Source organism: Nesoenas mayeri (assembly GCF_963082525.1).
Source record: "Nesoenas mayeri genome assembly, chromosome: 22".
NCBI classification, from domain to species: Eukaryota; Metazoa; Chordata; class Aves; order Columbiformes; family Columbidae; genus Nesoenas; species Nesoenas mayeri.
In genome coordinates this window covers 7377472-7401698 of record NC_137572.1, presented here as the reverse complement: position 1 = coordinate 7401698, position 24227 = coordinate 7377472, and the positions used below count along the sequence as shown (strand labels likewise).

General features: G+C 60.3%; 2 protein-coding genes across 2 annotated transcripts in view; one reads left to right on the top strand and one right to left on the bottom strand.

The window, feature by feature from the left end:
• Window positions 1–1371: 1371 nt before the first annotated feature.
• Window positions 1372–2046, top strand: CLDN25 (claudin 25; the record flags this gene model as incomplete). Its single annotated transcript, XM_080358087.1, has 1 exon — window positions 1372–2046. The coding sequence occupies one exon, from the start codon at window positions 1372–1374 to the stop codon at window positions 2044–2046; it is 675 nt and encodes a 224-aa protein (XP_080214213.1).
• A 2414-nt stretch (window positions 2047–4460) lies between these two features.
• USP28 (ubiquitin specific peptidase 28) overlaps window positions 4461–24227 on the bottom strand; it is a gene marked incomplete at both ends in the record, with an annotated part of 269710 nt that continues 249943 nt past the window's right edge. The window contains 25 exons of the mRNA XM_080358005.1: window positions 4461–4636; window positions 5517–5715; window positions 6388–6511; window positions 6899–6978; window positions 7213–7291; window positions 7374–7552; window positions 8240–8335; window positions 9201–9398; window positions 9566–9705; window positions 10162–10365; window positions 11666–11882; window positions 12188–12258; window positions 12397–12626; window positions 13203–13385; window positions 13581–13676; window positions 13823–13950; window positions 15310–15449; window positions 15671–15747; window positions 16261–16334; window positions 16730–16867; window positions 17638–17724; window positions 18592–18754; window positions 18887–18992; window positions 19076–19208; window positions 20259–20336. Coding sequence (XP_080214131.1) covers window positions 4461–4636; window positions 5517–5715; window positions 6388–6511; window positions 6899–6978; window positions 7213–7291; window positions 7374–7552; window positions 8240–8335; window positions 9201–9398; window positions 9566–9705; window positions 10162–10365; window positions 11666–11882; window positions 12188–12258; window positions 12397–12626; window positions 13203–13385; window positions 13581–13676; window positions 13823–13950; window positions 15310–15449; window positions 15671–15747; window positions 16261–16334; window positions 16730–16867; window positions 17638–17724; window positions 18592–18754; window positions 18887–18992; window positions 19076–19208; window positions 20259–20336 — 3396 coding nt within the window. The remainder of the gene's footprint in view (window positions 4637–5516; window positions 5716–6387; window positions 6512–6898; window positions 6979–7212; window positions 7292–7373; window positions 7553–8239; window positions 8336–9200; window positions 9399–9565; window positions 9706–10161; window positions 10366–11665; window positions 11883–12187; window positions 12259–12396; window positions 12627–13202; window positions 13386–13580; window positions 13677–13822; window positions 13951–15309; window positions 15450–15670; window positions 15748–16260; window positions 16335–16729; window positions 16868–17637; window positions 17725–18591; window positions 18755–18886; window positions 18993–19075; window positions 19209–20258; window positions 20337–24227) is intronic.

Genomic DNA, 24227 nt, shown 5'->3' with positions numbered 1-24227 from the left:
TTCCTGGAAACACAACCCGGAGCGCAGTGACCCGCGGGACAGCGCTGGGGACAGCGCTGGGCATGGGGACGGGGAGCGCGGGCGTTCGCCTCCGCTGAGCACCCCAGCCGCTGCCCTGGGCAGGGCCGCTCCGGCTCCTGTGGCATCTCCCGCCACTGCCCCGGGGGCACCCGGTGTGACCTGTGGCCCCAGCCCCGGGGACAGCGACACCCACCTCATGTCCAGGCGCAGCAGCTGCCGGCCCCGCAGCCGCGGTCCTCACCGGGCATCTCCGCGCCGGTGGCGGGTGCGGAGCCTCCGCTGGGCTGTGCCGCCGCGGCCGGCGGGAGGGAAGGACAAGGAGCTCGGCGGCCGCCGCCAATCCTGCTCCCGCGGCAGAAGGTCGCCCGTTAATCTGTCTCAATGACAGGGACAATTACCTCGAGATGATTTAATCGGAGCAGCGGCGCCCTGACGCTGGCGGGAAGGAGCAGGAGGGGTTTCCCAGCGGGTTTCCCCGCTCTCCCTCTCGGGATGACGATCCTGAGCTGCTCTCGGGACGGGACCCCGGCCGGGGCTGGAACACATGCCCACCCGCCCGTGTCCCCTCACCGGCCGCGTCCTCCCGGGGGATCCCCGCGGGGGTCCTGCCGGCGCTGCCGGGGCCGGGCCCTCGCGCCAGGAGGACGCAGTAAATCAGCAGCCTGGCCCCCGGCACCCCCGTTGATAAGGAAGACAGCAGATGAAGGAGAGATTAGTCGCTAATCTCCCCAGGAAGATGAATCTGGACCCCGCGGAGGGGACGCCGGCGGGGGGGCGGGAGGCACCAGCACAGCGTTGGACTTTCCTAACCCACCATTTCCCCACCGGTTCTTGCAGCAGGATCTGGGGTCAGGGCAGCGGTTGGCTCGGGCACAGTGACCGTGGGCCAGCGAGGTGCTGGCGACGGGCACCGCGGGCAAAGGCCACGCTCCCTCCCTGCCCTGGGAGCAGCTCCAGGGGCCCCTCTGCACGTTGATTTAATGACCAAATGGGAGCGGACGCCTCAGACCCACCTGGGAAGAGCCCGACGCTGGCGCTGCGCTGCCGCACCCCCCTCGGGGCCCCTCCCTGCCCCGCTGCGGCCGAGAGGCCCTTTCCCTGCCAGGGCTCTCGTTGGGGTGGCCCAGGGGATTTGCGTGTTTGGCTCAAGCCGCCCGGGCTCGGCGAGGGGGGGACGCACCGGCCTGTCCCGGCGAGCCGGCCGCGCTTCCCTTGCGGCGTGGAAAAACCAACAGCGCTGGAAAATGACCGTGGCCACACCCCGGCGCGGGGGGAACAGGCTCAACGTGCGGCCCCGGGCACCAGACGCGGCGGGACGGCCGCGGCTCCACCGGTGCTGAGGCCGCTGGCATGGCCGGGAGCTGGCGCGCCGTGGCGCAGGCGGCGGGGATGCTGCTGGCCGTGCTGGGCTGGGTCTCCTCCTGCGTCACCACCTTCGTGCCACTCTGGAAGAGCCTCAACCTGGAGCTGAACGAGCTGGAGGTGTGGAGCATGGGGCTGTGGCAGGTCTGCATCGCCCACGAGGAGGGCGCGGTGGAGTGCCGAGCCCACGGCTCCTTCCTGGCGCTGCCGCCGGCGCTGCGCGTCGCCCGGCTCCTCATGTGCTTCTCCGACGGGCTGGGGCTGCTGGGCTGTGCCCTGGCCGCGCCGGCGCTGCGCGGCTGGAGCTGCTGCCACGACAAACCGGCGCTGAAGCGGCGGCTCCTGCTCGCCGGGGGAGCGGCGCTCGGCGCGGCGGGGATGGCCACGCTGGCGCCGGTCTCCTGGGTCGCCTACAACACCGTCCTCGACTTCTGGGATGACACGGTGCCCGACATCGTGCCGCGCTGGGAGTTCGGGGAGGCCACGTTCCTGGGCTGGTTTGCCGGAGCCTCGCTGGCCACGGGTGGGCTGCTCCTGGCCGGCAGCGCCAGCGCCGCCGGGACGGCGATGCCGCCAGCCCCCGCTTGCCGCCAGCCCCCCGCCGCGCGGGGCCCGGCCCGCGGCCACCCCCCGCACCCCAAAAACGCAGACCTGGTCATCTAGGGACTCGGGGCCCCACGCGCCTTTCCACAGGATGATTCGTTGGCTCCTGCGGCAGCCCCGCGGGCTCTTCTCCTTCCTCGGTGTCTCCGCTTCGCTTTTTCCTGTTCAAGGAGCGACAGTTTCCTGCCGGGCGAGCGCGGGCGGCAGGCGCAGAGCCGCACTTGGCTCTCCCGGTGGCTCTCGTGGCGGAGTCACTTGCTGGTGACCCTGCGAGTCCCCCGTGGCCACGTGTGTCACGGCGAACGGCTGCGCCCCGGCGTGGCGGCTCGTTCCTCGCACGTCCGCATCCTCTGATGTACCCGCAATAAATCATCACGGCCGCGTGTCTGTGCTCTGAGCTGCATCCACGCGGGTGGGCGCTGCGAGGGTCGCGCTGCCGCCCCCGCGACGCTCCGGGCCGGTCAGCGAGGAGCGCGGGGAGAACGGAAACGAGGGGGAGGGGGACAAGGAGAGACGAGGCGCTGCCAGGGGCTGCGGCAACGACCGGCAGCAGCGGGTACAGCCCCTGCAGCAGCGGCACCTCCTGCCTGAGATGCCAAAGCCCTCGGGTGCCATGGAGCCTCGTGGAGCGAATTCCTCAGCTGCCACGGGTACCTGTGCCGGGGCGGCCGGGGCGACGCTCTGCGGGTCTCCTGGACCGTTCCTTCCACGTTTACCAGACACGGCTTTGAAAACGCAGCCCGCTCGCACCCCTCTGTGCGACCGACAGGAACGCGGGGCCGGATGCACAGCCGGCGTCCCGGCAGGAGCCCGCCCGCCGCGGCGGCACTGGTTAAAAACCCGGCTCAGCGCCGCTCTAATCCCCGCAGGCGCGTGACCGGGCCGGGAGCCGCGGCCGCCAGCGGCATTCCTGGGGAAGCAAAGTCCGCTCCGCGCCGCAGCCGCCGGGGAAACGCGCCCTTTGCTCGGCTGCGGCGGGGACGGCAGCGGGCGGGAAGGGACGATGCCCACGCGCTGCTCGGGCTCCCGATTTGAGCATCTCACCCCAAAAGTTCAAGGTTTTCACTCAAAGCACCCTGAGAAATCCCCGAGTTCTCACCCTCCTGCTCTCCGGCACGAAAACGGAGCGGAAAGCTGTAAAAGCAGCAGCCCCGGCAGCGCAGGACCCCGATACCTGCGAGGCCCCGCGCAGCACAGGCAACGGCGCTTCTGCTGCACCGTAAAATAACCAGAACGCGAGATTCTCCTGCGGGAGCCGTTTGTTCCTAAACAACGGGGAACGCAGAACGGTGGGACCGTGCCCACGATTCCCACTCACCGGCAGCTCTGCTAATTACAGTGGATCCTGTACCGGGAGCCCCCCACCTGTCCGGTGTTCAGACGGACCCCCGCCCGCCCGCTCCTCGCCGCCCCCCCGCGCCGCCCGCACGCGTTGTCAGAGCAGGTGCGAAGCTGCTGTTACAACACAGGGTCACGTTAGCAGCTCGATATGTAATTACACGTTTCAGTTCCCCGATTAATAAAGAAAACAGAGATTTTGGCTACAGGGGAGGGCGCTTTCCCCTCCTTTATAATTTAACAGGAACGCTTTTCTACGGCGGCTGCTGGGAACAGCCGAGTCCCTATTCCAGCCCCTGAGGACACGGAGCGGCTCGAAGGGAAAGGGCTGCTGGCGACGTTCGGAGGCGCCAAACTCACCCGATTTCTGTGAAATGGCACCGAACCCCGTCCTGGCAGCCCCTGGTGGCTCCGGCGTCCGCGCAGGTGCCCGCGCGGAGCTGGCGAGCGCGGCGCTGCCCGTCGGGGCGGCGCAGGCTCCTGCCCGCTCTGCCGCGCGCGGTGTCTTTCCTGCTTCCCTTCGCTCACGCTGAAGCCGGGAGGAACCTCGAGGCACAACCCAAGAGTGAAAGGAAAACCCAGAGGGAGCTGTTTCATTCTAACATAGAACAAATGCTTTTATTGCACCTTTAGAAAAACTGCACAGTCCTGACAAACAGGATTCCCGCCCGTTACTCACAACATTTGGCTTAAGACAACGGCTGCGGCGAGCGCAGGCCGTGCCAAAGGAAATGCAAACGGGGCACGGCTTTTACAGCAAAACAGTCAGAAAAGCCCCAGAACAACGAAAGGGGCTGGTCGCCCTCAGAGCTGTCGCCGGCACCGACGCGGCACCGGGGGCCCCGCGGGTGTCAGGGGTTTGTGTTCCCGTCGGAGGGGGCTCGTCCGTCCCGGGAGCTCTGGCTGCGGCACAACCACGCGGGACGCGGTTGGGACGGCCCTCCCGGCTCTGCTGGGCCTTCCTCAGAGGAAGACTCCGCGTGTGTTCTGCCGCAGGTTAAAACACAAAGGGCGAACACGCACCGGATGTGACCGAAACGTGCGGGACGGAGAGCGCGAGGCACCGCTCCACGTCCCACAGGTGCGACATCGCTCCCAGCTCGCTGGTGGGCGCGAGCACGCGGCTCCGGACACAGTCAGTTGACGGTGACGGCGGAGGCCGCGTGGATGGACTCCATGACGGCCGCGAAGCGGCTGCACAGGTCGTACGGGGAGTTGGGGCGGATCTTCGGGGGCTCCTTCAGCACCACGGCCTCGCTGGAGCCGTCCAGGAGCCGCGGCAGCAGCTCGCCCAGCTGCAGCTGCAGCCGCGCTGTGGGGAGAGGACACGGTCAGCGGCACCGCGGGGACACGCGGGGACACGCGGGGACACACGGCTCTGAGCAGCGGCTGCAGAGAACCACGGAATCACAGAATCGCAGAACTCTTTAGGATGGAAAAGACCTTTCAGATCACCGAGTCCAACCGTTAACCCAGCGCTGGCCAGGCCACCAGCACCACCACACACCCCTGTTCTGCGACACCTGCAAACGCCACCGTCGCGAGCCCACGGACGGGACACTGTGCGTTAGCATAAATGTATCCAGTTTTACTTTTTACAGGAGTGTTTTGAGGATAAACCTCTGTGGTTTCACTTTCTTTTCCTCCAGCAAGTTCACCCCCTGCTGGTGCCAACGACTCTGCGGTGAGTGCCCAGGGCCCCACGCGGACCAGCGGCGCCAAAACCGGCTCCTCTCAAGGGCGGCCTGGGAGCCCGGCTGCAGGAGGGCACGCAGAGCCGGAGCAGCCCCCGGAGCCCAACGGCCGCTCCCAAACCGCACGGCTCCCCGCAGAGCCCGAGCCTGCGCCCCGTCCGCTCTGCTGCAGCTCTGGCTGCTGATAAAGCCCGTTCCTCCCTGCCAAGGGGACGCCACCGGCGGGGACCCCTCTGCCCCGCGGGAACCCAAAGCGCCTCAGGAGAGCGCTAAGCCCTTCCTGGGAATCAGCTTTTCACACTTCAGGGCACAGGAATCCTTCTTCGGCAGCTTTAGCGCAGAAGAAGATTAAATTCTGCTATCGCTGGATGATTCAGCCACGTTCCTGCTCTCACAGCCAGAATTACCCCAACGTGCTGCAGCAAGATCTCCAGGGATTTAGGGGGTGTTGTAAACCGTCCTGCAATTCCCGTCCCGCCCTGCCCAGGCCACTCCTACCGTCCATGTCGTCGCGGCCCAGGTAGGAGCACCAGCGGCTCCTCATGGCCTCGAGCGCGTCCAGGTCCTCCCTGGAGATGTCCAGGCCGTTCATGAGGTGCATGCAGGGGATGATCAGCTCGTTCAGGATGCCCACGCCCTCGGCCACGCGAGCGTCCTCCGCACTCACGAACAGCGACGCCGCCACCTCGTTCAGCTTCTGCGGGAGGGGACAAGGGCACACGTGTCACAAGCCGGCACGGTCCTGCTCTCCGTCCCCGGCATCACACCAGAGAGCAAACTGATTAAGACATCTATATACAGATACGGAATCTACTGTGTGTATGTACGGAGCACATACGGCTACAATTTGGGTTTCAAATGCCAAGATCCAGATCTGCCTGTCCGCAGTGTCCCCAGGAGCCACCCGGCACATTCCTGCATTGAATGGCTGTGTTGTGGATTTGCGCACAGCTGCTGGGACTCAGGAAGGGGCAGGAGCCACCGAAACAGGCACGAGAGAGACTGGTCTTGGCAACCGCGGAGCGTGAGCTACAACCAAATGGCACTTCTGTGCTGGTTTTTCATCCCCTGGGGAAAGGGCCATCGCCTTTTGCTCACTAACGTTTGAAATAAATATTGGGGAGAGGAAGGAAGCGAACGGACAGAAAACAACACAACGACCGAGTTAACGCCACAAGCGCGGGGTTAGAACCCAAGAGCACGCTCAGCAGCATCGTAACCGTCCCTAATTAAGCTCCTAGAAGGGGCTGTGGTCTGATTGCCCAGGCAAGGACCCAGGTGAGCCAGCATCCCCACGGGATCTGGTGTCCCCGCGGGATCTGGTGTCCCCGCGCTGCTCCGTCCCCGCGTCCCCGGGCCCGGTACGAACCAGCAGACACTTCCTGCGGTACAGGGCGATGAGCGCCTCGCTCACGCCACGGCCCGGCCCCTTGCACAGCAGCTGCTCGTTGCTCTGGTAGGCGTACACCAGGTAGGTCAGCGACTCCTGGTACCTGCGGAGGGCGCACGGCGTCAGTCCCGCCTGCTCGGGGAGCGTTTGGATACAGGAGTCCAACGGAAAATGAAACAAACCACCCCATGGCACTCGTTCCCGCAAACCCGCCTCTGGAAATGAGAATATAAAGGTCTAATGCACAGAGGACAAAACGAAGGGAAAGCGGGAGGCACTACCTGGTAGCTCATCACGACACCAAAGCGCTCACCCGGGCTGCTGAGCGCGGATTCAAGTGAGGGCTACCAGCAGCTCCAAGAGCAAGCCCCGTGGCCTCAAAAACACGAGCGAACTCCCAACCATGCTGGGTCTGCAGGAGGTTCTGTCCAAGCGCCCCACGGGGAGGCCGCAGCTTGTCTTGTCCAAACACACCAGGGCAGGCACTCACTTTTTGTTCTGGTAGAGCTCCAGGCCCGTCAGCAGGTACACCGAGACCTTGCGGAAAAGGCTGTAGTCTTCGTGCCATCTCTGCGGGGAGCAGCAAGACAGCGTCAGGCCCCCCGCCTGTTACGTCCCTTCACAACCCAAAAGGTTTTACCCTTTGAAGGCTTTAAACGTCTCTTGCAAGCGACTCACAAAGCGATTTAGCCAAGCGCACAGGCACTCTGCAAAGCTCAGGTGCACTCGTGCTCCCTCCCAGCATCCCCGTGCAGACACGCGCCTGGTGGCAGCACCACAGACACCGCGGCACGGTGCCCTTACCCGGTACTCCTCCATGTCCACGTCGTCGGGGCCGATCTCCCGCAGCTTCGCCCGCGCCACCTTCATGATGCTGATGGACCTGCCCGTGCAAGCGGAGGAGAAAAGTCAGATCGGCCGCTTCCCGGTGAGAGAAGCTGCGCGGCGGCACCCGCGGCACAAACCTCTCATCGTAGCTCAGGTTCTTGTCGGCGAACTGCTCGAGCAGGGTCCGCTCCACCACCTGCTGCGGCGCGTTGTTCTGCAGCAGGTAGATGAGCACGTGCTGCAGCCGCGCGTCGCTGCACGGCGTCGGCGTCTCCTTGGCCAGCAGGTACAGCCGCGAGTACTCCTCGTGGAACGCCTGCGGGGACAGTGCGCCAGCGGCGTGTGAGCGCAGCGCCCACGGGCACCGCGGGCCTCCGGTAACCCGCCTGCAATGTGCTTATATCTGCGGTAACGGCGCAAGAGTGTCTAGCGATTTATATTCCTGTAGATTAAGAGCACGGGTGGTTCTCCCACGTGGCATTTTCTGTTAAGCCTGCCCGCCCGCGAAGCCGAACAGCGGGCTCAGCTTCGGCAGCGCTCCTTCCCAGCCCTCTCCTCAACACGTGCGTTTCTTGAGGACACATCCTACGAGGGAGGTCACACAAGTGTGTGTTCAGGACCGAATAAACCTGCCACGAGTGCTGGTTTATTGCCTGATGATCACGCCAAGGACTCAGAGAACAGATCCTGAGAGGCGTGCCGGGGAGCCCGTGCTGTATTGCGCATGTTGAGAAAACTGCCAATACCGAAAGCAGGAAAAGTAGTGAAAAGTAAAAAAAAGAAAGGAAACAAAGGCTGGATTTTCTCCTGGGAGGAGGGAGTTTCCTTACAGGCTCCAAAAACTGTGGAGGACCCACAGATCTGTTGTCACAATAAGAGCAGAAACGGAACTGCAGGACGGACAGGCCACGAGCTGGAGGAAAACCCGCACGAGCCGCTCCCTCCCGCTCCGGACGCGCCAGCGCGGCACAGCCCCGCTGCGCCCAGCACGCCAGCGAGGTACCTTGACGAGCCCCGCTTCAGACCCGTCGCGATCGAAGGTCTGGCGCGCTTTGGCAATGGCCAGGATGACGCCTTGCATGGCGGGGCTCAGCATCACCTGCCGCGGCACGGGACACACGGACAGGGACACGGACACACAGGGAGAGAACAGAAGGCACAGTGAAGATCGGGAAAAACTGGCACGAGAGAAGGTTTAAAGGAAATCGCAGGCAGAACAAGCTGTGCTTTTCTCGTACGCTCCGTGCTCCATCTACCGCATGCGCTTCACATGCAGAGCTCTCTCCAGGCACCCGGAGCGCTGCAGGCGGGTCCCCGCAGGCTGCAACGCGCGAACGAACACGCGAGGACGCGGAGCACAGCGACCTCAGCCCCTCCGCGTCCCCTCCGCGTCCCCTCCGTCGTCCCAGCGGCACGAGGAGAGCAGCGTTGAGCCACATCACACAGCGTGAGGAGCGACACCCGGGGTTGTGCGAAACCAGTCGTGCCGGGAGAGGCCGAACTGCCCAGCGCTGCTCGAGCGCGGCCCAGCGCGGTCACACGGGACCCACATGGACCCACAAACTCAGCAGCCGGGGCTGTAAGTTCTGCTCATTATTAGCGGTTAATGTCTGAGAGAGGGGACGGAACTCTAACTGAAGGCAGCCAAGACGCCTGTCAATAAATTAATACCAGCAGGATCAGTTTTGATAGAGTTGTGCCAGGAAGATTCCTCGGGACAACGTGCAGACCGAACGACTGAGCGCTCTCACGCAGCTGCTCTTCTGATGGAGTTTAAAGTGAAACTAGTGAAGGATTTGCTCTGGCCTTTGTCATCTCTGCAGTGGGAACAGGCACTTTGCGAACAGCCACGTTTCCACAACAGGCTCCTACCGTACCCCGTCTCAGGAAAGCTCCAAGCCAGCTCACGCCAGAGTTACAGGTTAATGACCGGCACTAATTAAGCCCTGCGCTGGGCTCTGTACCTCCTCGTTATATCCGTCTGCATCAGACCTAACAGGGATCTTCCCCACGCTGGGGATTTCCACCTCGGAGAGCCGGGAGCTGCTCGGGGCAGCCGGTCCGCGCTGCTCCGCGTCCCACGGCCGCTCGGCCTCGGCCGTCCCGGCTCCTCCCGCCGGCGCCTCCTCCGGCTCTACCTCCTCCGGCTCTACCTCCTCCGGCTGCAGCCGAAACAGAAGAGAAGGAGTAAGAGAAACCAAGGCAAAGCACAGGAAAGCGAGAGGTGGCCGAGCCAGCCGTGGCGCAGAGCTGCACAGAAACGGAGCAAGCGAAGGCAAGGAGGCTGAGCGCAAGAGGAGACGCGGCGGCTCCGGCGCGCAGCTCGTACCTCGCAGAGCGCGGCCTCCACGCCGTCCCTCTCGTAGGCGTCGGCGGTGTTGGCGATGGCCTGGGCCGTCTGCTCCGCGGCCATGTGGGCGTGCTCGGAGGACAGCGAGCGCGCGCTCCGCTCGCGGCCCGGCAGCACATCTGTCAGGACACAGGGATCACATCGCGTTAGCGAGCACAAACCGGGACACTGATGTCGCTCTTGTTCTCTAACGCTTGTCTGCACAGGGCTAGACGGCTGCTGCTCATCGCAGCGGGGAAGGCACCTCTGCACACCCTCCCGCTGTTCCTGCTCCAGAGAACAGCGCCTCGACCGCTTCCACTTGTATTTACTAACGAAAATAAAGCCCAGGAGCGAGATGAGATTAGCCCAGTATGATTAAATGAGTGGTGAATGGCATTTCTGGTGACAAGGCTGTGAGGAGGCACTGGCACCAACGGCAGAACAGCCTTTGGTTTGCCAGGACGGAGCCTCCTGCCGCTGCTCCAGCAGCAGCTTCTCCCAGGCACACACAGATTTCTGCAGGGCTCCAACACCCTCATGGTTTTTGTCTTTTGGTGTATTTCGGCCCGTTCCCGGTTTCACCGCGGCGTTACCTGGTCCCGACTCGGAGGAGAGCTCCTGCGGCCCCGCGGCGGGCGACGGCTCGGCCGCAGGCACCGAGCAGGACGGCTCCTCGTCCCACTGCTCTGCCTCGCGCTCCAGGCGCCAGTTCTCCTCCTGCACGTAGTGCCTGAGCTCCGGGGACAGGGCGTCGAGCTCCTCCTGCAGCCGCCCGGCCTCCGAGGCACCGCCCGCGCCTGCGGGAACACGGGGCCGCAATCAACCCGACGGCAGCGGGACACGCCGGAGCGGCTCGACAAACGCGCCACGACCGAGAGCCGCAGCCGAACTGGCCGGGAGGTAAATGGGAAAAACACCACTTTTTTTGCCCTGTTTCATTTAAGATGATTCATAAGCAAAAGTGCAAAACCAAAGACAAATCTACAGAGTGGTGTGAAACAAACCCCGGGTTTGTTCTGCCACTGGATGGCCTGTACCGCAGAGAACCGCCAGAAACGGCGCCTGCTGATGCCGTAGCTCAGAAATTCATCCTTATTCACGGGCACAATCGAGAACAGTGTTTAAACTGCCAATAGCGGGACCATTCACAACGCAGCTGGAGACACCTACGACCCTGCACAGCACCCAGAGGTGGGAACTGCGCGGATTCCGCCACGCGAGTGTCACGCTGGCATTTCTCAGCACTGTTCAGATCTACTTCAGTATTTGGTTTAAACCAGCGCCAACTCGGAGTAGTATCAGCTTTAGACAACTCTTGAAATGGATCAAAAGCAACTGACAATTCTATTTCTTACTCACCCATTGTGAAAGCAAAGCATCTTCAGAAAACAATACAAAACGCATTACAGGGGGAAAAAAAATCCTGTGTCCATTTGAGCAACGGAACTGTCACAGGAGACAAAGAACGACCTCCAGATCCTCATCAGCCATATTTAGCGATGAACAGAATGACAGTTCTCCATTGTTTCTTTCCATTTGTTACATCGAAATGAACCACGCGTGAAATTATTAGGTTCTTCTACAGCTGTTTGCCATGTATAGTGCCACGTGCACAGTAATTTCTGCGCAGAACTATTTATACATTGGCACTGCACACGCACTGAGCCGCTGCCACCAACAGCTCAGAGGCTGCACAGAACCGGCCCCGCTTCAGCCCAGTGTAACAACACCGCTAAAACCGAGCCAGAGCCAGAGCGCCTGACAGAACCAGGAGAAGTAGAGCAGGGGAGGTTTCACGTGCCCTTGTAAAAGCGACACTGTCACATAAAGAGTCAGAGGGAAAACCACGGGCAGTAGATGGATGTGGAAAGCAGTAGATGGGAGACTGGCACACGTTAACCGGATGGGAAGAACTGTCCCTAGCCTCACCAGCACCGTTCAGTCCGCGGCCCTATTGGGGTTTATAAACGGATGGAGCAGGGAGCAAACTCTTTCACTTCTACGTGGGGTGAAGTTTTTTGCACCGTCAAAAGGCAGCGGCACAAAGAGCAGCTGAGGAACCGCGCACGTCGGCGAACGGGAGCGGCGCTGCCGTACCTGCCGCGGTGCCGCGGGTGTATAGCACGCAGTAGGCGCTGGCGTTCCGCGCGCCCCCGAACGAGTCTCTCTGCAGCTCCTCCCACGACGCCTCGGTCACCGCGATGTCGTTGTACTTGAGCCAGGCCTGGCGGCGCCGGTCGTACACGTAGGCCCAGTAGTGGCCGGCGTTGGCCTGGCCCTCGTGCACCAGCACGGCGTGCAGCCCGTAGGGAACCTGCGCGCACACGGACACGGGCTGCAGGCGCGTTGTAGCGAACCGGCTTTACAGAGACTGCCAACACGTTCACAGCTGTCGCCTGCTACAAGACTCTTCATTCACACAATACATTTCCTACTAGCGAGAACTGGCTTTTAAGGGAAAGAGCAACAAGATTTTAAGAAAGAATCTTTTCTCTGCTTCATCAGAAAATGGCGGGTTTTTAAAATACACTGCAGTGCAGACCTGCAACTGGCAGCTACTAACCAAACCCGCACCAGCGGCATCAGCTCAGCGCTGGCCTCGCGGAGCTGGTTTCTCACCTGCTGGAGGAGCGGGTCGCAGTACATCTGCTCAACGGACACGTTGATCCTGGCAATAGACTCCTTCAGCTCTGCCAAGAACGTCACAACCGAGAGAATAAACACAGTAAAATTAATGACAGCTATTTCCTTCGCTTCCAAAAGCGCGAAGCCGTGCAGCAACTACCAAATACTCTTAACGTGGGAGCCGAAAGACATCTGGGGCCAACCTTGCATGTCCTGCTCAACCTCATCCGTCCATCGCTGCAGGCACGTCCGGACGAGGTTCAGCTCTTCCTCGGACGCGGCGCGGGGAGCCGGACGACCCGCCGCTCCGGCCGCGGAGCCGCGCGGCGCGAGCGGAGCACACGGGCTCTGCTGCGGCGAGGAGCTCGTCAGAAAGAAACGCGCGTCTCCAGCGCCGGCATCCGGCCCTTCCAGCGTCCTGCCCTCCAGCGCGCTGCGGAGCAAACCCCACACCCAGACAGGCGGTCAGCCCTCTGCTCCCGCCTGCAAATACACCCGACAGAAACCGCTCCAGAGCCAGAGCAGGATTCCCCTTCTGGGATGGCACAAGAGGAGAACAAATTAAGTGAAATGTTGTTCTCCTTTAACAGAGCAAACTGAAGTATAAGACAAATAACAGCTCAAATTCTCATAGAACTCTGTAAGCACAGATCCACAATGAGCAATTCTAAGAATTCCTTCCCTTACCACTACGAAACTCATGTATTTACTCAGCTTAATTTAGAGTGCAAACCAACCACGCCGGCCAAGTTTGTAATAATCCCATATTGCAGTAATTTACTGGTTGATGAAGCAAAAAAATGAGTAGCCTAACCAAAAAGAGCACATAATTTAACTCGGAATTGCTGCTCAGACAGCGAATGTGGTGACGCTTTTGGAAACGGAACAGATTAGATGCAGCGTTACAGTCACACAAACAGTAAATAACCCACTTTCAGGGTGCAAGCAGGGAACGTTCAGCTGAGAGGCGCAGTGTCCCGGAGCAACGATCTCATCTCCCTGCACTCACCTGTGGGGCTGGTCCTGGGCAGGTGGCACCGGCACTGGCCCCGCTGGCACCGGCGGTGTCCCCGGCGGCAGCAGCGGTGTCCCCGGTGGCACTGGCGGTGTCCCCGCACCCACGAACTCCAGCACGGAGCGCAGCATGTCGGGCAGCGGGAAGCGCGCGGGGCCGGAGCCGAACTGCAGGTACCTGCAGAGAAACGGGAGCAGCTGCAGAATTTACTGCTCTACCAGCATCCGTGATATTCAAAACCAAACAGTTTGGTTTTGAAAACACGCTTCCCAGAACAAACCCGGTTCCGTCCGTCCTTTCTCTGCAAGTGTCTCTTGTCTCGGAAAACTCATCTAAAAGGCAGCACAGAAATGCACCTCGCTGCCCGCTCACCTTTCCAGCTTCTGCTGCAGAACCACCATTTTCTCCTTCAGCCTCTTCAGCTCTTCCCGCTTGGTCTGAATAAGCTCTTTGCTGCTGTAGAGGTACCTGAGCAAGAGACACAGATCCCCCCCACGTGAGATTCGGCCACAATCTTTCCCAAGCGTTGCTAAATCCTTCCTCGCTCCCCCATACAACCTGTTGGACCGCATGAAGCAACAGCTCTGAACGCACCGCAGGACGGAACGACTCACCTGTCCATATAAATGGTCTGCGGGAATTCCAGCCTGGTGTGAATCTTCTCGGGCTGTCCCAGTGACTGATTGAACTCGAACCGCGAGAGCTCGAAGGTCAGGACGGGCGGGAGCTTCGTGAACCAGCGCTGCAGCGGGAGCACAAGGGCCCCAAAGGGGCTTGTTTTAAGACGACTGCTAAACAGCATGTTTTAGGCTGATCCTATATGATTTTAGACCGATCTTAACCGTCTGCCTGTCTCTAAATACTGAGTAAACAGAGTGACTAGTCAGAAAGGTAAATTTTACAAGATTAAAATTTCTGCTTCCATTCCACGTTTTTACCGTGAAGAAGTCTCAAAATAGCTTTCAGAAAACTAATTCTAATTGCCTGATGCGTCCGGCTCGATAGATTATGAATGGGTCCAGCGCAGAACCCTACAAAATGAGCAGACACGGCGCCAACGCTGGCGCTCAGCTAACAGCCTCCAGGAGGTGCTTTTCCAACACGGATCGCACGCACTGGTGAAGAGCGAACACGAGTCCCGCAGAGATGCCGGTTCTCGTGACCCCGATGCTGTGAGCTCCAGGCAGCACCCGAACGCGCCCGGGAGCGAAGCTCACACGCAGCCTTTCCAGCCAGACTGCTCAGCAATAAAGCCAGAGCTTTTTCCTTCTATCCGCACAATGAACGACTAAAGCGCCTCCAGCGCCAGCCCCAGACCTGCCCCTGCAGCCCTTCTGCCTCAGGCACGGCTGCCTCAGTAAACGGCAGCTCCAGGCAAACCCGGAGCAAGCGCCGGAGCCCAGCGCCGGGCAGGGCTCACCCGCGGACACGTCCTTTTGTCTCTGCCGGTTCAAACCCCAGCAGCACCTTTTCCAGACGTCCTCCCAGAACTGAAACACCTTTCCCTGCCCGCTCTGCCCCAGACAACTCTGCAGACCTCTGCCTGTTACTTCCCAGCCCTCCTCCAGGCTGAGTTCCCGCCTGCGACGCCGACGGGGACCGCTCGCCCTGGCTAAGGACGGCACGAGTGGTGTGTGATTCGGGACAGTAAGAGCAACTAAAAATGAAAACTCAGCACGGTCAGAAGGTGAGAGTGAAAATGAGAAGAAAAAAACCAATGGGAGAAAGAGACAAATTCCAAAAGGCATACCATCGGTTAAGCACTGTGCTGCACCCTCCGAAAACATGGAGGCAGCGGCTGTCCCTGCTCCGGTACGGGCAGGCTTCAACAGAAAGAGAGAGACTTTACCACGCGGCCCCAGCACACGCTGCCTTTCGCATTCCAAACAAGCTCCTCAGCCGCTTGTACGGGACGACACATCTTTACGAACAAGCAAAGACCAGCGTCCCGCCGCACGGCACTAACGCTTATGTGACATCCCGGGCACCCAGAGAGCATTTTGCATTCGGTTCGCACGGAACGTTCGCGATCGCCGTCTACAGTTCTCAGAACAGCGCGGGACGCTGCGCGCCAGAGCCCGGCGGCGGACGCCGCTCCCACCTGCTGTCCGTACGCCGGGGCCCGCGGCGCCTCCAGCTCCCCCTCCACCATCGCTCCCGCCAGGCACTCGGCCAGGTCTCGGTAACCGTTCACCTGCAGCGGATACTGCCCAAAGGTCTCGATCTTGGAAAAGGTGTTGCCTGCGTGATGGAAGCGCCACAGAAACCACAAACTCATTGAAGAGAACAGAACACTCCGCTACAGGCTCCATAAACGCTACAGACGACTTCAGCAAGGAGAGCGTTTGCAAGTTTAAAGCACTAGGCAATTTCATCGGGAACACACAACAAATTCTGTGTCGCCGCTGCTATAAATAAAGCACTCCCAGGAGCTGAAAAACAAATCTACGAGGCTCACTCACCCTCGTGGACGCCCTCAGTCAGGAAAGTGCCGTAGAAAAGCTGCACCATCGGGTTTTCTGATTTGTCCCCGGGGCTCCTGTTTTGGAAAGAAAAAGCACAGGTTCAGCTGCAGCCGCGGGCTGAAAACAACCCCTCGTCACAACCAAAGCCTTTGCTTGGGAATCTTCCTACAGTCGCAGCTCACGTGTTCAATCCAAGCACAACATACAGAGCAAGCTCCTCATCCCCTGTCGTACTCAAAAGCACCTTATGACACTTACACTGGCAAGGGAAAGGGAGAAGTTACGGCTCTGCCTTTTGAAATGCGGCTCCAGTAAAGCAAACCTTCCGTGCACACCAGCTCTCCCGAGGCCCCTCCAGAGCTCACCTGCTCTGCAGGCCATGCTGGCGTTGAACAAATACTCCTAACGCTTACGCACAGGAACTGCGCGTGTCGCACCGCGTTAGCGCAGCCCGAGCCTCAGGAGCGCCGTCCCCGGTCAACAAAACTCTGTCATTCACCCAACGTTTTCCCGTAAAGCCCTTGGATTTTGAGGGTGTCACGTCTAGAATCTGCCAGGTCAAAGCCCTGGGAGGACAGCAGACTCACCGGCCGCTCACCGCAAGCTGGAACGCGTCCTCCAGCCAGTCCAGCAGCTTGTGCGTGAACTCGCTCACGTCTTGCTGCAAGAGACAAGGGAGAGTCCCGCGCGACACGGAGCGGAACGCGCGCCGGGCTCTGCCGTGGCCGGGACACCACGCGCTTCACCGCCCCCCGAGACAGAGAAACCCGAGCGCTGAGCTGGTTTAGACCGATAATGAACACTCTGCGCATCTCAAACTAAATCAGAGGAAACGACTGCGATCGCTACCCAGCCACGCAGATGGCGCCGCGCACAGCACCGTTACGCGGGCTGTTTAATTAGCGAGCGCGTTCATTCTGCCTAAATGGCACAGGGACAGCTGCTTGTCGGGTGACAAACATGCGAAGAGGCCTCCGAAAGGAACAGCAGGAGGAAGCGAAATAGGCTGCAAGTGCCGCTCTGAGGCAAGCAAAAGGCTTTTTAACAGGGTTTTACCTGCTGTTCTTCCGCGGATCTGAACGCGTCCCTCAGGAGCTCCAGCGCTGCAGAAGGGTCTACAAACTTACGGCGCGTCCCCAGCATTAGAGCAAACAGGCACTGAAGCTCTTGCATGAATGCAATATTTCTTTTTTCCTGTGTTGCAAAAAGAAGAAAAGCCAAACCCTTCCCACAACTCAGAAAAAGCAGCATCTTCAACCCGAGTGCCCCCGCAGGCCACGCACACAGCTTCAGAGGCGCCCCCGCCACCAGGAGAAAGGGGCATTAGCGGGACAGCAGCCGAGAGACACGCGGTGTCAGTGCGCGGCAGCAATCCGGTCTCCAAACAGACACAAGAATTTACCAAAACAACACAAAATACCAGAAGAAACAATTGCTACAGCAGAAGGCAAGACCGGGTGCATTTGTGAATGGGTTCTGTCCGCACGCAGGTTCAGCAGAGCATCAACAGCACGCGCGGGCGCACGGGAAGCAATCACGGGAATATCTAACGAGCGCAGGAGAAATCTACGTCCGCCTTTTACTCCAAGCAGTTTCCGAGCATCTTCTGCCCTCAGGAGGTTCTGGGGCTCGAGACGGGCTCAAACACCCGGTCTAGAGCACGTGTGAACAAGTCAACGATCTGGAGCTAACAGAGAAGATTTATGGGACGAGTTTCTCCCCGCGCCACCCTTAGGAAGAAGCTCCAGAGGAAAGCGCTATGAGAAGCATCAGATTTTTCTCCACAGTGATTACGTTTTTGAAAAGTATTTCCCAAATGTGCCTTTGACGCAGCCTGACCGCTGCAAAGCCGTTAACGCAGGCACCGAGTCCCAGATGGCCCCAAATTAAACCTGCCTGGAGAAAGAGCGGAACAGCGAACCGCAACGGGGGGAACCGTACGGCGACGCTCGGGGCGAACTCACAGTGCGGCTGTGACAGCCCTCGAGCACGTCCTGTGGGACGGAGTAGCCAAGGACCAGCCTCCGGAACTCGGGCAGCTGGAACAGAGACTGAAACGAGAGGCAAAACTCGTCACCCCTGCGAGGGTCTGATCCGCGGCCGTTTGATGCCCCGTTGTCGCTCTTCTGCTCAACAGCTTTTTCGTTAACTGCTCGTTCCTCCATGGCCTTGTGTTACTGAAAACACATTTACCAAGTGAGCATCTGTGTGCTGGACCAGCTCACCCGCACCCAGCAAAGAACAAAGCCTCCTCCTGCCCTTCCCAGGACACATCACCGTTTCAGGTCAGAGTTTTCTGTTCTGTGAGACAAGCTACGAAAAGCGTCCGGGAAAGGACCCAGTGAGAAAGGAGCCCATGCGAAGCTTTCTGGCCTCCTCTCCAGGCTGGAGATGCACCATGAACATCTATCTGCTGGTGTGGAATGGTTACAAGAGACAAATCCGCTCAGTTCCACTTACTGTTGTCTCTCCTCATGGAGGTTATCACTAATAATACATGCTGCCTATTTGCTTATTGCTTCAAGCATCTATGTTAGTGTACTCCATTACCTAGAACCCGATACCCCATCAATTATGGAGCCAACAATAACTGCAGTAAAATTGGATTATCAGTTCACTTTGCCAGTCAAGCTTCTGTCACTCCATAAGCATTTGGACATCGCTGTACCAAAGAAACCCGGCACACGTACACACAGATTCTATGTATCTGCATCTGTTCCTACACCAAGTCCAGTTCACTGCTCTCTGGCTCTTTCTGCGCACGCCCAGAATCAATCGCAACCATCTCAATCAAAACCAGAGGTCTCCTTTGAGCACCGTCACGTTCCCTCATCTGCGTATGATGACGACTTCACAGAGCTGCTGCATACTTAATTCTGATAAACACTGACTCCAGAAGGACGTTTCTATCATGTTACCTGTATGACAGCGCTAAACCAACACGTATTGCCAATATTTTTCATGCCCACGGGCCAGTCGCCCACTCTTCTCCAGTCGTTCTGCTTGTGGTTTTCTCCCCAGACCTCGCAGCGTTTCCTTTTGGAGCGGTTGGCGCTGTCGGCAGGAGGCGTTTCCTGCAGCCTGTCACAGCGACACGCACCGTGCTGCAGGACGCGGTCCCGTCAGCGCCCTCGAGCGCTACAGGACCCGCGAGCGGGACCGCAGAGCCGGGCGCTATCGGGAGAACCGAATCCCGTGCGCGGACCCACCGACCTGTCCGCAGTGTGTCTGTCCGCAGCCTCAGCTCCGGGCGACTCCGGCGCCCTGGCGACCGCGGGGGCGTCGTCCTCGGTGTCAGCCCCAAGCGCAGCCCTCGCATCTGCAGCCGGAGGCAGCGCTCAGATCAGTTCTCCACCTTTTGTTTGGGCTCGGGTGAAACCCGCGAGCGAGCGCAGGACTCACCGTGCCGGAGCCGCTTGCCCGCGGCGCTCCCTTCCCACGGCGCCGGCTCCCTGGCGGCCGCATCCCCGACCGGCTCCTGCGCCTGCTCCTCCGTCAGGAACGTGACAGCTGCCGTCAGGTCCCCATCCGCAGCCTGGCAGAACGAGACGGGGAAATCCGCAGCGCCGGGGTCATTCCACCTGCCCCTGTGTGACACAGGGTGCCTCCGCGGCAGGGACAGGCAGACGCCACCGCGCTGCGATCCCCGGGCACGGCACAGAGACCTGCTGGTGACGCGCAGCGGTAAAGAACGAAAATAACGACGGCTACAGTTTCTGTCGGTAAGCACTTTGGCTTTGATACCAGGACAATACCGACTCCATTAGGTAATTTAATTTCCCTCGCAAGAGACTGGAGTGGTCGCAGGAGGCTGAAGCGCCACAGGGCTCTTTGCCACCCGGAATCAAACTGTGGATTTCAAGGTGTTTGACTCACTGAGCGAGGCCCTCACACAGACCATTGCTACGGGCTAACCTCCTTTCAACTCATTCTAGCATTTTCTGGACGTGACTTCTCAATGAAACGTTTGGGAATTTCCTCAAAGAGCCTCTCAGTGTATTTTCAGCACAGCCCGCATCCTGCTGCTGCGTCTCGAGAGGGTGGACGGCGCCTGGCGATTCTGGACCAATGCACGGCAGCCAGTTTAACAACACAATTTATCAATACTGAAATGGGCACGAGGGGAAGGGACCTTCCCAGCAAACGCTGCTTCTCCCAGCGCCTGAGGTTCCTGCGTCCCCGGAGCAGAGACGAGTGTTCTGGGATGGACGCGACGCAGCAGCCGCAGAGCTGCGGTGCCGCTGCAGCCCCGCACGGCTCCTGCCTACACAGGGAAAAGCTGCTCCGAGCCGCTCAGCCTGTGTTTACCGCGGGGCCCAGATAACGGGCTCGAGGAGCCGAACTCCCAGGAGATGTTTACAGTGTTTTAGCACAGCGAGCACAGGTTTTAAGGTCTATAGTTAGAACTGTTCCCAGCTCAGCGAGGGGTTTTGGTTTCAGGTACAGATGAATACGTGTGAACCCCCAAAATGCACGTTCCCTCACCAGCAAACCTCCAACCCGTGTGTCACATTTCCCGAGCACCCAAACCCGCCTTTGGGGACAAACCCCGAGTTCTCCTTCCAGTGACAATGACAACAGGCACCTTTAGAGCCGCGTCCAAGAATGCCGAATCTTGAATCCCTGTGATCTCCTTCAGCTGGTTTAAAAGCATCTGGCAATCCTACAAGGGAGAAACAAAGAAAGCTCAGGTGAAAAGGTGACCGGGAGAGACAGGGAGCAGGTCCTGCGAGGCTCGCCCAGGGCTCACTGCAGCATTGCTTCCTTCTCCCCCTTTTACTGACGGTTTAACACAAAACTGCCGCCACGCTTGCCTGATGTTAATACCAACGTCAGCTTGAACACCCTGCTCAACGTTGCCCCTGGGCTCACAGACTGGCGATGAACGGGTCGCGCCCTCAGGAGCACGTCAGACGGCGAGGATCGGCGACCCCGGCGCCGGGTGCGCGGCACCTGCCGCGGCAGGGACACCCTCGGCAGCCGAGGGACATATAAGGAGGTCGCGTGTTCCCAGCGCACCGGCCAGGCGCTATTTTAAGCCCAGCTGCACATGCCACTTGTGCGTGTCACTTCTCACCAACAATACGGTGGCAGAAAAAGGGCTCGAGAGGCTGTGGCGGCTCCTCCGTCCCCGGCGCGCGGGTGACCCGAGCTCTGGTGAGATTCTTCAGCACTTACTGAATCTCCGCAGCCTTGCCTGCGCTCCCTGAGCCCCGCGTAACGGGGTGACCCGGCTCAGTCCTGCCAGCACCGTCCAACAAAGCGCGGCTTTTCACACCTCACACGTAGCTCACCTTAACCAGCAACGTCACAGACAGAGAAACTCAGGTGTCTGCTGTCTCATTACTCGAAAAAATTCAAGATGCTTTCACAAGTTCCAACCAGGAAGTAGTAAGTCAATTACTTTTCTGAGCCATCCACCCATGCTGCTGCCGGGCACGTTTGGCAAGGGCACGTTTGGCAAAGGCATGCGGCTTAGATCACCGTGCTAATTTGGAACCTCGGCGTGCGCCGCTGACCCCGCCTCACGCCGCAGGGCGTGTTTTTCCATTGTAGAGAAAACCCACACGCTAATAAGCCACATTACTGTAACCAAATCCAAGGCAGGACAGGGCACGATTCTCTGGGTTTTTCTGCTTCGCCAGGACTCGCAAACGCTGCTGCACCGCAAAGCCAATTACCCACCCGCCGCCCTAAGTCACCGCTCAATGTGCTAATGATTTCCAGTGCAGTTCTATCCCGCCTTTGGGAACAGAGGTTTGTATGGACAGCAGGGAGCTCATCCCACTCAACAGGTGTCCGGAGGCCCCTGGCAGCCCCAAAACCGTGGGAACTGCGCTCGGCGCAACAAACCTGCCGAGTTTTTGGGGAGCGCACGTGGGTTCGCTCTGGCTGATCGTCGCTCCGCGAGGCTGAAAACAAGTGTCAGGGCTGGTAATGAACACCGGCGGGCACCACGCGGCGCTCGGAAACACAACCGAGCCCAAGCCCCACCGAACAATGACGCCAAACCGACCGCGCAGCGCCGGGACACGGGGAGCGCGAACCGCCGCCCGGGGCAGCCGCCGGGACGGACCGTCCGCACGGAGACCCCGGCCCCCGAACAACGGGCGGAACCCGCCGACCGCGCCGAGCCGAACGGCCGGGACGCCCGAGCCCGCCGGTCCCGGCACCGCGCAGCCCGAGGAGAAGCGGCCGGCGGCAGCCGCGGCCCCGGGACCCCCGCCCCCCCAGCCCCCGGAGCCCCCGGAGCCCCCGCTCACCGCGCCGCCCGGGACCTGCGGATCGGCCGGCATGCCGGCGGGAGCGCACAGCGCATGCGCAGCGCCCGGCCCGCCCCGGTGTCCCCGCCGTCCGGTCCCCCGGCCCGCCCCGGTGTCCCCCCGCTCCGGTCCCCCCCGCCCCGAGCACCCGGAGAGAGCGGCCCCCCTGCGCGGGGGCTGCCTGACCCCGGGGTAAAACATACAACAAATACATAAACGATTCAAAGCCCGAGCAAAAAGCGCAGCGGTCCCGCGGACACGGGAAAGGTCCCTGTCCCGTCGCCCTGCAGCCGGGGATGCTCCTTTCGGGCGCATCCCGGGGACAACCGGGCACGAAAGGTTTGTAACGACAGAGGGGGCCAGACACCCGCTCTCCGCTCACCAGTCTGGGAAAAGGAGCAGAAAACGCGCATTTCCCAGAGCCAAAGGGCACCGAGTGCCCTGCCCTGCGCACCCCCACGCTGACACAGCCGAGACTTCACCGCTCTTACTGTAACAAAACAGTGCATGCCCTGAACCGAGACAGCCCCCAGCACGGACGTGGCGCCCGCGCCCGGGCAGGTCGGCTCAGCCCACCGGGACGCAGCGAAACGTCCTCCTGCAGCACCGCAACCGCGCTGCTCCTCGCCTTGTGTGCTGGAAGGGCATGGGAACTTCAGCGGGGTCCTTCTGGGATCTCCTCGGTTCCTGTGTTCTCACGGACGCTCCCGCTCAGGAATCCGGGAGGGACGAGGAGGAGGAGTTAGCAGGGTAGATAAAGTAAAACCCAGCAAGCCAGCCACCTTATCCAGTTTCCTTGATACACAAAGAGAAAACAAAACAGCCGGTCTTGCTTTTCTGCAAGACTTTTTCAGGCGTTCTTCATTAAAAGCTAACAGCCTTTTCAGCCCAAATTAGCCTTTCCCATTTCCTTGAAATCTTTCTCATTTTCTCTGGAAAATGAAGGGAAAAATACCCAGCTTTAATAGGTGACATGGTTGTGTTAAAACCCAGGCTGGACGCGCTGTGGTTTGTGGTTGGAAACACTTCTCAAAATCTAGAGCTGCAGCGGGAGAGCTGGGGTGGAAGGTGCGGGCGGCACACGGGGGATTTTCACATGAGGGTCGGCGGCACCTGCACGATCTCTGCTGCAAACCGACCTCGGGGACGGGCTTTGCGCCAAGCAGGCGACACAGCCCGCGCGCGGAGACGGGCCTGGACACCAACATCCCCCTGCGCCCCGCACGGCTCTCCCCTAAGAAATGAAAGGGCAAAGATGGTCATGCAAGACTAGATGCTGCTGGGTCACTCTCAGCAAGGCAATTCCCGCCTGGCCTGGGGGACAGGGCACCCGCGACGCGTGGCTGCCGTCCCTGCTCGCGATGAGCTGCGGCTCCTTCATTAACAGCAATGGGCTCCAAGTGCCTTCCCGTGCTTATTATTACCTGCCTTTAATGGAAAATGAGACGGTGGCAGAATATTGCAAACACCTGAAGGGTGTCTAATGGAGAAGGGGATGGAAAGGAAAGCACTCCCCTCCCTTCTGTGTGATGTTTAAAGGCATTGGGCTCCTTTGGCAGTAGGGTGAGGATGAGCCTTTTCCCTGCAAAGCTATGAGCACCCACTCCGCCCCCCGGCAGTGATGACATTAGCCAAGGGTGCAGCACCCACGTCCCACTGCTGCGGGGTGCTGAGACCCCCCTGTGCCCGCACCACAGCCTGCCCATGCGCGGTGCTCATTGCATGTCTCGCAGCGTTAAATCACAGCAGACAAGCAATCTGGGGCAGCACGAGGCTCCATAATGGGCGGCCTCAGGCCTCAGGCTGCGCTGCCAGGGCTGCTCCGTGATGCTTTATTGCTTCTGACGCTCCAAACGCGCTCTGAGCCGCGTCCCTCTCCCGCCGCTCCGCGCGGGCAGGTGCTGCCAGGACAGCGGTTCTGGGAGCTAATGGGACACACGCGAGTGGTTCTGGCGGCCGCTGCCACCGCGGCCCAGGCGCTGCGGGACACGGGGCTCCCCGGGGCTGCACCCGCGCAGAGGCGCTGCTGCTGCGGCAGAGCCCGGGCAGGACGCGGCGCTGAGCCCTGGGCAGCCCCGGACGCCGAGCGCTTCGATTCCCAGAAAAGCAATTACCGCGCAGCAGATTACAGGGCTAATAAAATCCCATTACGCCATTTCAGAAAGTAAATCTGATCCAGGCGCTGCCAATTGATATCAGCTGCCCCACAAAAAGTCCCGCAAGAGCCCCCCGTGCGCGCGTAACACGAGGCTATAATAGATCATGCTAATTAGATATCCGATAACAGGAGG